Here is a 16,295-nt window from a genome sequence, read left to right on the forward strand (position 1 = left end):
AAAAAGGAAAGAAAACCTTATCACTGTCTTTGAGTAATTATTATGAACCTTTTTCATTATTTTGTGGATTCTTCATGTTTCTTTTGCTTTGGGTTCAATGAACTTTAGTCATCTGTAGTTTGAAAATTTTTCTATCATTATTTCTTTAAACATTTTTTTATTTCCCTTAATTCTGGTCTGAAAAATCAAAATTGCATACAGTGTGTTACCTGAAGTTCTCTCAGAGTTAATTAACGTTCTTTCAATTATTTTGGCTTTTTTTTTGTCTTTTGAGTTTCATTTTGGAGAATTTCTTTTGCTATGGCTTTAAACTGAGTAATGTGTTCTTCTTACATCTTCATAGCCATTAATCCCATCTAGAGGATATTTTATCCCATAGTCTCCATCTTTAGAAATTTAACTTGGGTATTTTATGTCTCTACTTAATTTTTTTTTAACACACTGAATACAATTATAATACCTATTTCAACATCCTTGTCTGCTAATCTTAACATCCGTGTCAGGTTAGGGTTGGTTTCAAATTATTGATCAGTCACCCTTTGGATTATATTTGGATGAGTACTTTCACATTTCTTTAAATATTCTTTATATTTTATTCATTTGAAAGACAGTTACAGAGAGAGGCAGAGACAGAGAGAGAGGTCCTCCATCCACTGGTTTACTCCCCAAATGGCCGCAATGGTCGGAGCTGACCAGAGCTGAGCCAATTTAAAGCCAGGGGGTAGGACCTTCCTCCGGGGCCCCCTCATGAGTGCAGGGACCCATGGACTTCGGCCTTCCTCTGCTGTTTTTCCAGGTGCAGTAGCAGGCAGCTGGATCAGAGTGGAGCAGCTGAGACTCAAACCAGCGCCCACATGGGGTGCCAGCAGTGTAGGCCGGGGGGCTTTAAATTCACTATGCCACAGTGCCAGCTCTTCTATAAATATTCTTGAGTTTTACTCTAGTAGGCAGTATGCAGTTTAGCCATCTGGAAGTAGTATGGTCACTTTGCATCTTACTTTTATGACGTACAGAGTTCAGTCTAGAGCTAAAAATACCCCACTACTGAGTTAAGACCTACCCAAGTAATCTGCCTAATACTCAATGAGTTATGGGCTTTAATCCAGTGTGGTTAGTGGGAACAGGCATTATTCCTAGCACAGTGTTAAGTGCCAAGCACTGCACTACTATGTATTTGAATGAGTTTTCTCTGACTTTTGGTAGTTTTCTCATACACATGCACTGATCATTACTCGGCTAAATACTAAGATAACTCTCTACAGATATCTAGATATTCTCTTTTGCAGCTATTGCCTCTTCAGTACGGTATACTGTCAACTCCAGCTGCCTTGTTCTCACCAGAATCTCATTTCTGTCTCCTGGATTCATGAATTCCAATGGACACCACTTGAATTCTACTGCCTTATAATGCAAAGTAGAATCTTTTCCAAGCAGTAAGCTGAGACAACCTTAAAGCTCATCATGTTTCCTATCTTTGCTTGATTTCTCTAAAGCCATTATTTCATATATTTTGTCTTTATTGTTATTTTCAGGTGAGACAATATATAGTTTGGGAATATACAGAAAAAAGCTAGTTACTCTATTTCAGGCAAATTAGAAGTCTTTATTGATTTTTAAATGTTAAATCAAATTTGAATTCCTTGGCCGCGGCGGCCATTGGAGGGTGAACCAACGGCAAAGGAAGACCTTTCTCTCTGTCTCTCTCTCTCTCACTGTCCACTCTGCCTGTCAAAAAAAAAAAAAAAAAAAAAAAAAAAAAAAAAAATTTGAATTCCTACATATAACACTTGGTTATACATCTTTATTTAATTAGCTAATATTCTGTTTCACGTCTAAATTCATGAAACAAAAAAGACTTCCACAACAGGGATTAAAAAAAATACTCTCACACTTGCTATCAGTAATTAGATTAAGAGAAATCCATAGTCACAAACACAAAGCTCATACAAAACTTTAGAGGTACTGACAAAATAAAGTTAAGACTCACAAATATGACAAGGACAGTTTAAACAGAAGTTGGCAACCAATTTCTTTTAAAAGCAAATTTTACTAGTGCATTTTAAATTGAGGAAAATTTTACAAAGCTATTACATAAAGAGAGGAATATCTGTATGGTCAGGCCATAGTTACAAAGATCCCTAACTTGATAAGAATTAGGCAGAAGATAAATGAGATCAAACCATGTGTAAGGAAGAACAGAACAGAAAAAAAAAAAATTCCTGGACAGTAGCAATGTTTTCTGAGTTACCCATATCCTTGCATGGTCACAGAATTTTCCTGCAGACCTGATACAGTTTTATAAAAATTTCTGAGTACTGGGGCCAGCGCTGTTGTGCAGCAAGTTAAAGTCCTGGCCTGAAGTGCCAGCACTAGCCCCGGCTGCTCCTCTTCTGATCCAGCTTTCTGCTATGGCCTTGGAAAGCAGTACAAGATGGCCCAAGTCCTTGTGCCCCTGCACTCACATGGGAGACCCAGACGAAGCTCCTGGCTTCTGGCTTCAAATTGGCACAGCTGTGGCCATTATGGCCATCTGGGGAGTGAACCAGCAGATGGAAGACTTCCCTCTCTTTCTCTACCCCTCTCTGTAACTCTGTCTTTCAAATAAGTAAAATAAATCTTTAAAAAAATGTTCTGAGTACTAAGAGTATATACGGACTTAATTGATTTATGGAAAGGAAAAGCAGTACAAGCCATTCTTGCTCACAGAGTTAATTGGAAACTCTCTACATTCATCCAGGAACAGAGCTATATCCAATGGTAGCTATCTTATTCTAAGTTCACATGGAAACTTGGAAATGAGAAAAGTTCAGACAAAAGTATGCTATATCTCGTGGCTGGCACCGCAGCACAGCAGGTTAAGCCATTGCTTGCAATATCGGCATCCCATATGAGTACCAGTTAAAATCCTAGCCGCTCCACTTCTGAATCAGCTCCCTGCTAATATGCCCGAGAAAGCAGCAGAAGATGGCCCAACTACTTGGGCCCCTGCACCCAAATGAGAGACCCGGAATGTTATACCTTGCAAGATCTACCTGGATGTGAAAAACAGTTCCTTTAATAGCAAGAGAAGAGAACTAAACTAACATCCTTTTAGATATTGGCAGAGAAAACTTACTTATGTATTTTAAGTTATCACAATGTTCATAAAATATACCCTGAAGTCTTTTACTGCAAACATACACTTCATGTTATACAGATGATTTCAATGTTCTAGTAGTTACATACTATGGACAAAGGATTATACTTTAGTTGTTTCCTCATAAGAATAGGACGTTTTTAAAATCCAAGTTCTGAGACTGGGGTTCTAGCGTAATGGGTTAAGCTGCCACCCATAACACTAGCATCTCATATGGGTGCTAGTTCGACTTTCAGCTGCTCTGCCACTTTCTGCTAATATGCCTGGGAAAGCAGAGGAAGATGGCTAAGTACTTGGGCTCCTATACCCATATGGGAGACCTGGATTAAGCTCCTGGCTTCAGCTTGGCCCAGCCCTAGCCACTGAGGCCATTTGGGAAGTGAACCAGTGAGTGGAAGATCTCTCTCTCTTTCTCTGTCTCTCCCTCTCTAACTCTGACTTTTAAATAAATTTTTTTTTAAAAATTAAGTTCTTTTCTATTAAAATTTCAAGGCCACTTCACCACACTGAAAGACAATAAGTATAATAAGACCAAGGAGTGATGCAAGATGGATAAGGGATAAATTATATTGTGCAATGCTTGCATTATTTTTGGGAAACATCATTTTCTCCTTACAATAAATATTCATTGATTTTCAGTCTATTTAACCTGAGAAATAAGATTCATAAAGTTTACTTACAATAGCTCTGATCTCATTTATCACTCTCTCCATTGTTATGTCCCTGCAGCTACAAATGTTATGATCTCATCTTTTTTTCCAAGAAAAAGTCCAATGTGTTCCTAACTCAGCCTCTGAACTTCTTCTTGCTCTGCCTGAACCATTTCTCCAGACAATCACCACAGTTCAAAATTCCATACTTTCTTCATATCGCTGCTCAAAAGTCGCCCTATCACAAAGGTCTTCCCTGACTATTCTATTTATAATAATTCAACTGCAAACCCAGAACTTCCTATTCCTTACACTACATCATTTCTTTCCATTCCCTATATCACCATTTGATATTTCACCACATTTCCTGAATCTGAGATATTATTCAGTATGAAAAAAAAAAAAGATTGTCAATTAAAATTTAGAAGCTGGGGTGGATAAAGCTGCTGCCTGCAGTGCTAGCATTCTTTATGGTCATCAATTCTAGTCCTGGCTGCTCCAATTTCGATCCAGTTCTCTGCTATGGTCGGGGAAAGCCGCAGAAGATGACCCAAGTCCTTGGGCTCCTGCACCCACATGGAAGACCTGGAATAAGCTCCAGGCTCCTGGCTTCAGATCAGCCCAGCCCAGATGTTGTGGCCATTTGGGGAGTGAACCACCGGATAGAAAACCCCTCTCTCTCACTCTCTCTTTCTCTACCTCTGTAACTCAGCCTCTCAAATAAATAAACAAATCTTTAAAAAATTTAAGAAGTCATTAATTATAAGACATTTTCCAATTTATTTCATGAGTTAATCCTAAAATTTATATGAAATTTCAAGGGACCCAGAATTAGACAAAAGAAGGAGGTGGAATCACACATATAATTCCCTAAAGGAATCATATTTGCTTATCAGTTTTACAATTACTATGGAACTATATTAATCAAAACAATCTGGTATTGGCATAAATGTGGGAATACAGATCAAGTAAATGAACTGAGCACCCAAAAGTTTCCCTCATATATTTTAGTCAACTGATTTTTGACAACTGTGTCAAGGCAATTCAATGAAGAAAAGGAGAGTTCTTTCACAGTAGTATTGGAAAAAATGCACATCTAAATGCAAAAAGATTAATCAGATTTTTACTTCACATCACACTAAAAATTAACATTCCAAAAATGGAACATAGGTCTAAATATAAGAGCCCAAATTATAAAATTGTTAGAAGAAACACAGAATGACCTTGGTTTAGGCAAAGAGTTCCTAAGCACATCAAAAGCACAGCCTATAACAAGAATACAGTGAATAAACTGAATTTCTTTTTTTTTTATAATGCAGAAACCACAAGAATTCCAAGCAAGTTAATTCATTTATGTGTTAACTCAGTGAGAATTTTCGCTTATCATATTAAGACAGTTCATATGTTTGCATTACAAAAATTATTTACACCTAAAAATGTTTGTGCTTTCTTCCTCCCACTTTTACTCTCAAAATGTCATTCTCTTTTTAAAAAAATTCCATTTCTTCTTGATCTTGTTGGAATTCCAGGTGGTGCATCTGGCAGTTAAACACAAATTAGTTTTAAATGGCTTCATAAAGGCATAATCAAATATAAAGGCAAGATCTAAAATGATTTCTATACTCAAGTGTACCACCCTGATGGCATACAGGTGCAGGCTCAAAAACATGTGTGAAAGCAGCTAAGAGACATTTATGAGTAAGGCACATGAGGAAACAATCACCTATTGTTTTCCATTTCTCCTAAAACAGGATAACAGTAATAAAATGTATACAGTTGAAAAAATTTCTACAGCAGATTCTTCAAGCTTTCTTTGCTCATCAATATGAAAGTCAGGGATCGTAACATTTAAAATAATTTTGTAGACAATGTCATTTACTTTAAAAACCTTCATTCCCTAAAATGTATACCTTCATATTCCCAAAACATCCTTGATAACTTTTCTTGCATTAACTCTAAGCATACAGATTCACTTCCAGGGAGAAGGTGGTCAAAGGCTGGCCAGTAGGGTTTGCTGAAGTATTGTTGCTGCTGTTGCTGTTAAAATCCTGGTCAATGCTTCCTGGATGCTGAAACCTTGTGCCTCATCCCCAGGGAGCTCTGTCACTACACCATCCGATACACAGAGTCACCAACTCTCAGGCTTCCTATTTTTTCCACTGAATAATACATTCCAAAAAGTGGGGATGACTTGTATATGTGATGCTCAGAAGCATCACACAAGCAGTAGCTCTCCAGTGTTTCCAGGGACTCCTTCCTATCTATGACTCCTGTATCTGGGTCCACAGTGGTCAAAATGCACCTGGGGCAAGCTAATACCTTTTTCAGTTCTACCCCACCAATGAGGAGTTCATCCCAGGTATCCTCCTCGTAGGCCTCACAGCCCCTCACCACGATGTTGGGCCTGAATTGCTCCATCTTGATTTTCTTCTCCAGCCTCATATTCAGATCCCCCAGGGAGGCTTCTGAGAGGATCATGAGTGGGCTGCAGTCTGGATAGGCCACCTGGTAATTCTGTACAGAAACAGGGAAAAGTTTGTTCGATGTTCTTCCCTTCATCTTCGTGTCAAACTGAACCAACCTCAATGCTTCCGTTTTCAAGAAGTTGGTGAACCACTGAGCGACCTCGTCACCACAGTCTCTGCCTTGGATGTCAACACCGAATATTCTGCAGTCATGGAGTGTGTTGGTGGAAGGCAGCCTGCTGGGTAACACCAGCTGGTCCATCCCCGGAGCGCTGAAGATCAGGCTGTTTTTCTCATAGAAGATGGAGACCAGGCCGGCGCCGCGGCTCACTAGGCTAATCCTCCGCCTAGCGGCGCCGGCACACCGGGTTCTAGTCCCGGTCGGGGCGCCGGATTCTGTCCCGGTTGCCCCTCTTCCAGGCCAGCCCTCTGCTGTGGCCAGGGAGTGCAGTGGAGGATGGCCCAGGTGCTTGGGCCCTGCACCCCATGGGAGACCAGGAAAAGCACCTGGCTCCTGGCTCCTGCCATCGGATCAGCGCGGTGCGCCGGCCGCAGCGCGCCGGCCGCGGCGGCCATTGGAGGGTGAACCAATGGCAAAGGAAGACCTTTCTCTCTGTCTCTCTCTCTCACTGTCCACTCTGCCTGTCAAAAAAAAAAAAAAAAAAAAAAAAAAAAAGATGGAGACCAACACAAGGCGAAGCTCCTGCCAGGCGGTAACCATGTGTCCATCTTCTTTGATCACCAGCCAAAACCTGTCCCACAGGTGGCCGCTGCGCAGCCCCATGGCCTTGTACTCCGCCGCGCCCACCAGCACCCCCTTGCAGGACTTGACCGGGTAGATCTAGAGCTGCGCCATGGTACCCACCTGCTGCAGCTGCCGGTGCCGCCTGGACCGCACGCGGCGCCAGGCCACGGCCCCCAGCGCCACTGCGGCCAGTCCCAGGGCGGCGACCCTGAGCCACCCGGGCCGGGATTGCGCAGGGAGGCGCAGTGCGGGGAGGCCAAGGCGAGCCAGCGCAGAGGAGCCCATGGCGCCCATGGCGAAGCCAAAGCCTGAACAGGGACAGCGCAGCAACTGGGCCTGGGAGAGTGAGCTGGAGCTCAAGGCCTCGGGCGGGGAGGCGCAGCCAAATTGGCTCGGGCGCCGGCCCTACCCCCCCTATCCCCACAATGCAATAAACTGAATTTCATCAAAATTTAAAACTTCTTGACTTCAAAAAAATACATCAAAGAAAAGAACAGCTTCACACAATGAGAAAATATTTTCAAATCATGTATTTCATTATGTTGGATGTCTCTTTACTGATTTGCTTCCTTTGCTGTGCAAAAGCTTCTGAGTTAAATAAATCTTTGCAAGCTACTTACTATTTTAACAGAAGATTAATATGTTGAATATATCAGCAACCTAAAAATCTCAGTAACAACAACAACAACAAAAAATCGAGTTAAGAAATGGGCAAAGTACCTGAATAAAAGAAGAAAAACAAATAGACAACAAATAAATTTAAAAAGTACTTGATATCATTAGGCATAAGGGAAATGCAAATCAAAATCACAATGAAATGTCAACTCATTCCTGTCAGAGAGCTATTATCCAAAAACACAGAGAGAAATAAACGCTGCCAAGGATGTGGAGAAAGGGTATCTCTTAAACTACTTATGCAAATGTATGTTAGTCCAGCTACTGTGGAAAACATCATGAACATTTCTCTAAAAACTGGAAACAGACTTTACATAGGATCCAGAGATCCCATCACTGGGTATATAACCAAAAGACAGGAACACGTCATATCAAAGAGATGCCTGCGTGACAATGGTTAGAGCAGCATTGTTCACAATAGGCAGAATATGGAATCAACCAAGGTGTCCATCAGCCGATAAATGGAAAAAGAAAATATGGCCGGCGCCGCGGCTCACTAGGCTAATCCTCCACCTTGCGGCGCTGGCACACTGGGTTCTAGTCCCGGTCGGGGCGCCAGATTCTGTCCCGGTTGCCCTTCCTCCAGGCCAGCTCTCTGCTGTGGCCCGGAAGTGCACTGGAGGATGGCCCAAGTCCTTGGGCCCTGCACCCCATGGGAGACCAGGAGAAGTACCTGGCTCCTGCCATCGGATCAGCGCGGTGCGCCGGCCGCAGCGGCCATTGGAGGGTGAACCAACGGCAAAAGGAAGACCTTTCTCTCTGTTTCTCTCTCTCACTGTCCACTCTGTCAAAAAAAAAAAAAAAATGCGAGTATACACATATGAATGTGTATGTATACACAAGAACAATCACACATATAAATGGAATGTTATTTAGCTAGAAAAAAGAATGGAGTTCTATGATTTTCATTAAAATGGTTGGAACTGGAGGACATATTGAGTGAAATAAGCCAGATACAGAAAGACTAATACCAAATGTTCTCCCTTATATATAGGAACGAAAATTTTAAAAAATTAAAAACAAACAACAAAAACACCTATGTGTATAAGTTTTGCTGCAAAGTGTTTTGATGCTATTTTAAATCTTTGTCAAATTGTTAATGATTAAATACTACTATAGTTTTAATGATTTTCAATTGATTACTGTTTATAGCCCTTGCCTATTTTCCTGTTCAACTATGGTCTTTTTCATTTTCTATTTTTTGAACTCTCTATTTAGTGGAGCATTCACCTTTTAATATAATATATTAAAAATGTTATCTCATGAATAAAAATAAATGAAATTTTATAAATTCATATATCTGACAAAATACTGACATCCAGATATATAGGGAAATTTTATAATTCTTTATAAGACAAATAAGCCAACGGAAAAAAATGGGTCAGAGATTCGCTTAGAAATTTCACTAAGGAAACTATATCAGTGTCCAATAAACAGATGAAATATGTTGAACATTACCAGCCTTTAAGAAAATGCAAATCAAAGCTACAATGAGATACCATTTCTTGAACATAGAATGGCTATGATTTCTTTTTTACAGATAGGCAACAGGAGCCAGAGTTGTGAGAAAGCAGGTTAAGCTACTTCCTGGGACGCTGACACCTGATATGGGCCTTGGTTCATGTCCCAGCTGCTTCACTTCCAAACCAGTTCCTCAAGTAATGGCCTGGGAAAGCAGTGGAAGATGGTCCAGTACTTGGGCCCTTGCACCCTCAATGCAGACTCAGATAAAGCTCCTGGGTCCTGGTTTCAGCCTCGCCTAGAACTGGCCCTTGGGGTCATTTGGGGAGATGGCTCTCTCTCTTTCTCTCTCTCTAAGCATGTGTGTGTCTATGTGTCTTCTTTTCTCTGCCTTTCAATTGAGTAAATATTAAAAAAAAAAAGAATATCAGCAATAATAAGAATTTCCAAAGATATGTAGAAAACAGAACTCTTACACAGTGCCGGTGGCAAAGTAAAATAATACAAACAAGGAATTCAGCAAGTTTTTTTTTTTTTTTTAAAGTTAAACATATGGGTTGGTGCTGTGGCATAGCAGTCTAAGCCTCTGCCTGTAGCTCCAGCACCCAATATGGGTACTGTTTGTTGTCCTGGCTGCCCTATTTCTGACGCAGCTGTCTCCTTATGGACCGAGAAGGCAACAGAAGTCAGCCCAAGTGCCTGGGCCCCTGCAGCTACAAGGGAGACTCAGAAGCTGCCACTGGTTCCTGGCTTTGGATAGGCCCAGCTCCAGCTGTTGTGGCCATTTGGAGAGTGAACCAGCAGATGGAAGACCTTACTGTCTCGCCTTCTCTGTGCCTGTAATTCTACATCACAAAGAAATAAAAAATTGTTTTAAAAAGTTAAACACAAACTTAAAAACAGGACCCAGAACCTCTTTTAGTTATCTACCCTCAAAACGCAAAAAATGTTCAAATATGTATACACAAACGTTCACAGAACCTTATTCATTTTTTTTATTTATGAATATAAATTTCCAAAGTACAGCTTATGTATTACAATGCCTCCCCCCGCCGCAATGACTTCCCTCCCACACGCAACCCTCCCCTTTCCCACTCCCTTTCCCCTTCCATTGACATCAAGATTCATTTTCAATTCTCTTTATATACAGAAGATCAGTTTAGTATACATTAAGTAAAGATTTCAACAGTTTGCACCCACACAGAAACACAAAGTGTAAAATACTGTTTGAGTACTCGTTATAGCATTAAATCACAATGTACAGCACATTAAGGACAGAGATCCTACATGAGGAGTAAGTGCACAGTGACTCCTGTTGTTGACTTTACAAATTGAAACTCCTGTTTATGGCATCAGTAATCTCCCTATGCTCCAGTCATGAGTTTCCAAGGCTATGGAAGCCTTTTGAGTTCACCGACTCTGATCATATTTAGATAAGGTCATAGTCAAAGTGGAAGTTCTCTCCTCCCTTCAGAGAAAGGTACCTCCTTCTTTGAAGACCTGTTCTTTCCACTGAGATCTCACTCACAGAGATCTTTCATTTAGGTCATTTTATTTTATTTTATTCTATTTTGCCACAGTGTCTTGGCTTTCCATGCCTGAAATACTCTCATGGGCTCTTCAGCCAGTTCCAAATGCCTTTAGGGCAGATTCTGAGGCCAGAGTGCAATTTAGGACATCTGCCATTCTATGAGTCTGCTGTGTATCCCTCTTCCCATGTTGGATCGTTCTCTCCCTTTTTTTATTCTACAGGTTAGTATTAGCAGACATTAGTCTTGTTTATGTGATCCCTTTGACTCTTAGTCCTTTCATTATGATCAATTGTGAACAGAAATTGATCACTTGGACTAGTGAGATGGCACTGGTACATGCCACCATGATGGGATTGAATTGGAATCCCCTGGCATGTTTCTAACTCTACCATTTGGGGAAAGTCCAATGCAGATGTCCCAAATTGTACATCTCTTCCCTCTCTTATTCCCACTCTTATATTTAACAGGGATCACTTTTCAGTTAAATTTCAACAGTTAAGAATAACTGTGTATTAATTACAGAGTTCAACCAATAGTATTAAGTAGAACAGACAAAAAGAAAATACTAAGAGGGATAAGGTATTAAGTTGTTCATCAACAGTCAGGGCTATGGCTGATCAAGTCACCATTTCTCATAGTGTCCATTTCACTTCAACAGGTTTCCTTTTTGGTGCTCGGTTAGTTGTCACCGATCAGGGAGAACATATGATATTTGTCCCTTTGGGACTGGCTTAATTCACTCAGCATGATGTGTTCCAGATTCCTCCATTTTGTTGCAAATGACCGGATCTCATTGTTTTTGACTGCTGTATAGTATTCTAAAGAGTACATATCCCATAATTTCTTTACCCAGTCTACTGTTGATGGGCATTTAGGTTGGTTCCAGGTCTTAGCTATTGTGAATTGTGCTGCAATAAACATAAGGCACAGACCACATTTTTTTTTTTTTTTTTTTTTTTTTGCCAATTTAATTTCCTTTGGGTAAATTCTACGGAGTGGGATGGCTGGGTTTAATGGTAGGGTTATATTCCGGTTTCTGAGGAATCTCCAGACTGACTTCCATAGTGGCTTGACCAGTTTGCACTCCCACCAACAGTGGGTTAGTGTCCCTTTTTTCCCCACATCCTCACCAGCGTCTGTTGTTGGTATTTTTCTGTATGTGAGCCATTCTAACCAGGGTGAGGTGAAACCTCATTGTGGTTTTGATTTGCATTTCCCTGATTGGTAGTGATCTTGAACATTTTTTCTTGTGTCTGTTGGCCATTTGGATTTCCTCTTTTGAAAAATGTCTATTGAGGTCCTTGGCCCATCTCTTAAGTGGGTTGGTTGTTTTGTTGTTGTGGAGTTTCTTGATCTCTTTGTAGATTCTGGTTATTAATCCTTTATCTGTTGCATAGTTTACAAATATTTTTCCCATTCTGTCGGTTGTCTCTTCACTCTCCTGCACAGTACCTTATTCATAATAATCAAAAAGTAGAAACAATCCAAATTCCATCAACTGCCAGATGGATAAATAACATGTTTTCCATAGAACTGAATATACTTCAGCAATAAATACAAAAAACTTACTGACTTATGCTACAACATGGATAAACCCTCAAAACATTGTGCTATATGAAAGAAGCCAACATGGATGAATTTAGAGGAAACGGTGTGCATGAAATAAGCCAGACCAGAAATGGATAGATTCCTGGACACATACAGCCTACCTAAATTGAACCATGAAGAAACAGACCCATAACTAAGTCAGAAATTGAATCAGTAATAAAGGCCCTCCCAACAAAGAAAAGCCAGGACCAGATGGATTCACTGCTGAATTTTACCAGACATTTGAAGAAGAACTAACTCCAATTCTTCTCAAACTATTCAAAACAAATGAAAGAGAGGGAATCCTTCCAAATTCTTTCTATGAAGCCAGCATCACCTTAATTCCTAAACCTGAAAAAGATGCAGCAGAGAAAGAGAATTACAGATCAATTTCCCTGATGAACACAGATGCAAAAATCCTCAATAAAATCCTGGCCAATATAATGCAACAACACATCAGAAAGATAATCCACGAAGACCAAGTGGGATTTACCCCGGGTATGCAAGAATGGTTCAACATTCGCAAATCAAACAATTTAATACACCACATTAACAAATTGCAAAAGAAAAACCAAATGATTATCTCAATAGATGCAGAGAAAACATTTGATAAAATACAACACCCTTTCATGATGATAACTCTAAGCAAACAGGGTATGTAAGGAACATACCACAATACAATCAAGGCAACTTACGAAAAACTCACGGCCAGCATCCTATTGAATGGGGAAAAATTGGAAGCATTCCCACTGAGATCCAGTATCAGACAGGGGTGCACACTCTCACCATTGCTATTCAATATAGTACTGGAAGTTTTAACCACCACCATTATGCAAGAAAAAGAAATTAAAAGGTTACAAATTGGGAAGGAAGAAGTCAAACTATCCCTATTTGCAGATGATATGATACTTTATTTAGGGGATCCAAAGACTCCACTAGGAGACTACTGGAAATCATAGAAGAGTTTGGTAAAGTAGCAGGATATAAAATCAATACACAAAAATCAACAGCCTTTGTATACACAGACAATGCCATGGCTGAGAAAGAACTGCTAAGAACAATCCCATTCACAATAGCTACATAAACAATCAAATACCTTGGAATAAACTCAACCAAGGATGTTAAAGACCTCTACGATGAGAATTACAAAATCTTAAAGAAAGAAAAAAAAGAAGATATCAAAAATGTAAAAATCTTCCATGTTCATGGATTGGAAGAATCAATATCATCAAAATCTCCATTCTTCTAAAAGCGATTCACAGATTCAATGCAATCAAAATACCGGAGACATTCTTCTCAGATCTGGAAAAAATGGTGCTGAAATTTATATGGAGGCACAGGAGACCTCGAATAGCTAAAGCAAGCTTGTACAACAAAAACAAAGCCAGAGGCATCACAATACCAGATTTCAAGATATACTACAGGGCAGTTATAATCAAAACAGCCTGGTACTGGTACAGAAACAGATGGATAGACCAATAGAACAGAATAGAAACACCAGAAACCAATCCAAATATCTACAACCAATTTATATTTGATCAAAGAGCTAAGATGAATTCCCAGAGTAAGGACAGTCTATTCAACATATGTTGCTGGGAAAACTGCATTTCCACATACAGAGGTATGAAGCAAGACCCCTACCTTACAACTTTCTCTCAAAATGGATTAAAAACCTAAATCTATGACCTGACACCATTGAATTTTAAAGAACATAGGAGAAACCTTGCAAGATATAGGCACACGCAAAAAACTTTTTGGAAAATCCCCAGAGGCACAGGCAGTCAAAGCTTAAATTAACAACTGGGATTGCATCAAATTGAGAAGCTTCTGTACTGCAAAAGAAAGAGGAAAGAGAAGAGGCAACTGACAGAATGGGAAAAAATACTTGCAAATTATGCAACTGATAAAGGATTAATAACCCGAATCTACAAAGAGATCAAGAAACTCCACAGCAACAAAATAAACAATGTACTTAAGAGATGGGCCAAGGACCTCAATAGATATTTTCAAAAGAGGAAATCCAGGCCAGCGCTGCAGCTCAATAGGCTAATCCTCCACCTTGCAGCGCCGGCACACCGGGTTCTAGTCCCAGTCGGGGCGCCGGATTCTGTCCGGTTGCCCCTCTTCCAGGCCAGCTCTCTGCTGTGGCCCGGGAGTGCAGTGGAGGATGGCCCAGGTGCTTGGGCCCTGCACCCCATGGGAGACCAGGAGAAGCACCTGGCTCCTGCCTTCGGATCAGCGCGGTGCGCCGCCAACAGACACGTGAAAAAACGTTCAGGATCACTAGTCATCAGGGAAATGCAAATCAAAACCACAATCAGGTTTCACCTCACCCCGGTTAGAATGGCTTTCATAGAGAAATCAACTAACAGCAGATGCCGGCAAGGATGTAGGGAAAAAGGGACATTAATTCACTGTTGGTGGGAATGCAAGCTGGTCAAGCCACTATGGAAGTCAGTTTGGAGATTCCTCAGAAACCTGAATATAGCCCTACCACAATACCCAGCCATCCCATTCCTCGGAATTTACCCAAGGGAAATTAAATTGGTAAATAAAAGAGCTATCTTCACCTCAATGTTTATTGCAGCTCAATTCACAATAGGTAATTCCTGGAATCAATCTAAATGCCCATCAACTGAAGACTGGATAAAGAAATTATGGGATATGTACTCTATGGAATACTACACAGCAGGAAAAAAAAGAAATCCAGTCCTTTGCAACAAACTGGAGGAATCTGGAACACATCATGCTGACTGAAATAAGCCAGTCCCAAAGGGACAAATATCGTAGGTTCTCCCTGATTAGTGACAACTAACCGAGCACCAAAAGGGAAACCCATTGAAGTAAAATGGACACCATGAGAAACAATGACTTGATCGGCCCTTATTGAGAATTAGCCCTGACTGTTGAGGAACAGCTTACTATTTTATTCTTTTTACTATTTTCTTTTCCTACTTAATACCATAGGTTGAACTCTCTACTTAACACGGAATTATTGATGGTGTTTAAATACAGCTGAAAATTGATCCCTGTTAAAAAATAAGAGTGGGAATAAGAGAGGGAGGAGATGTACAGTTCGGCACATGGTTCCTCAGATTTACCCCTATGGGTAAAGCCAAAAATTTGCCATAGGAATCCAAATCCCATTAAGGTGGCAAGTACTAATGGTGGCATTAAAGTGATCAGTTTAAGTTCATAACTGATCATAAACATAGGATTAAGTGTGAAAGCGATCACATAAATAAGACCAGTGCCTGCTAATAATAATTGATAGAATTAAAAAGGAGAGAAATCCAACATGGGAAATGGGATACACAGCAGACTCATAGAATGGCAAATGCCCTAAACAGCACTCTGGCCTCACAATCAGCCCTTAAGGCATTCAGATCCAGCTAAAAAGCCCATGAGAGTATCTCAGGCATGGAAATTCAAGGCACTGTGGCAAAAAATGACCTACATGAAAGATCTCTGCGAGTGAGATTCCTGGGGAAAGAAGAGACCATCAAAGAAGGATATACTTTTTCTGAAGGGAGGATAGAACTTCTACTTTGTTAGAATGGTTTGTGGGTGGGAGGGTGATTATGGAGGGAAGAAATACTATAATCCAAAAGTTGTACTTTTGCAATTTATATTTATTAAATAGAAGTTTTCTATTAAAAAAACAAATAAGCCAGACACAGTAAGAAAATAGTACATAAAACTGTTTTTATGTGGAATCTTTTTTAAAAAAAAATATGTATAGTGACAGAAAATAGTGATTACTCAGGGCTGAAGTGGGAAGTGCAGAGCCAAGGGTTAAGTTGCAGTTATATAGGATGAACACATCTAAAGATTTAACATACATTATGAAGACTATGACCAATGAGATTGTATTGAATACTGGAAATTTGGTGATTTTAGGTACTCTTATCACCGAAAAACTTGTCAACTATGTGTGATGATGCATATGTTCATTTACATCACAATAATCTATGCACTATGTAAATGTCTATATCATGTACAACTTAAATATATACAATACAATTTAATCTGAAAATCAGTGCA

General features: G+C 40.0%; 2 protein-coding genes across 16 annotated transcripts in view; both read right to left on the bottom strand.

The window, feature by feature from the left end:
• DOCK3 (dedicator of cytokinesis 3) overlaps window positions 1–16,295 on the bottom strand; it is a 506,159-nt gene that overhangs the window by 264,910 nt on the left and 224,954 nt on the right. The gene's annotated exons all lie outside the window — the stretch shown is intronic.
• On the bottom strand, window positions 1,785–10,199 carry LOC100342543 (mitochondrial amidoxime reducing component 2-like). The gene has a single exon (XM_070050764.1). The coding sequence runs from the start codon at window positions 6,511–6,513 to the stop codon at window positions 5,893–5,895; it is 621 nt and encodes a 206-aa protein (XP_069906865.1). The 5' UTR covers window positions 6,514–10,199; the 3' UTR covers window positions 1,785–5,892.

Source organism: Oryctolagus cuniculus, chromosome 10 (assembly GCF_964237555.1).
Source record: "Oryctolagus cuniculus chromosome 10, mOryCun1.1, whole genome shotgun sequence".
NCBI classification, from domain to species: Eukaryota; Metazoa; Chordata; class Mammalia; order Lagomorpha; family Leporidae; genus Oryctolagus; species Oryctolagus cuniculus.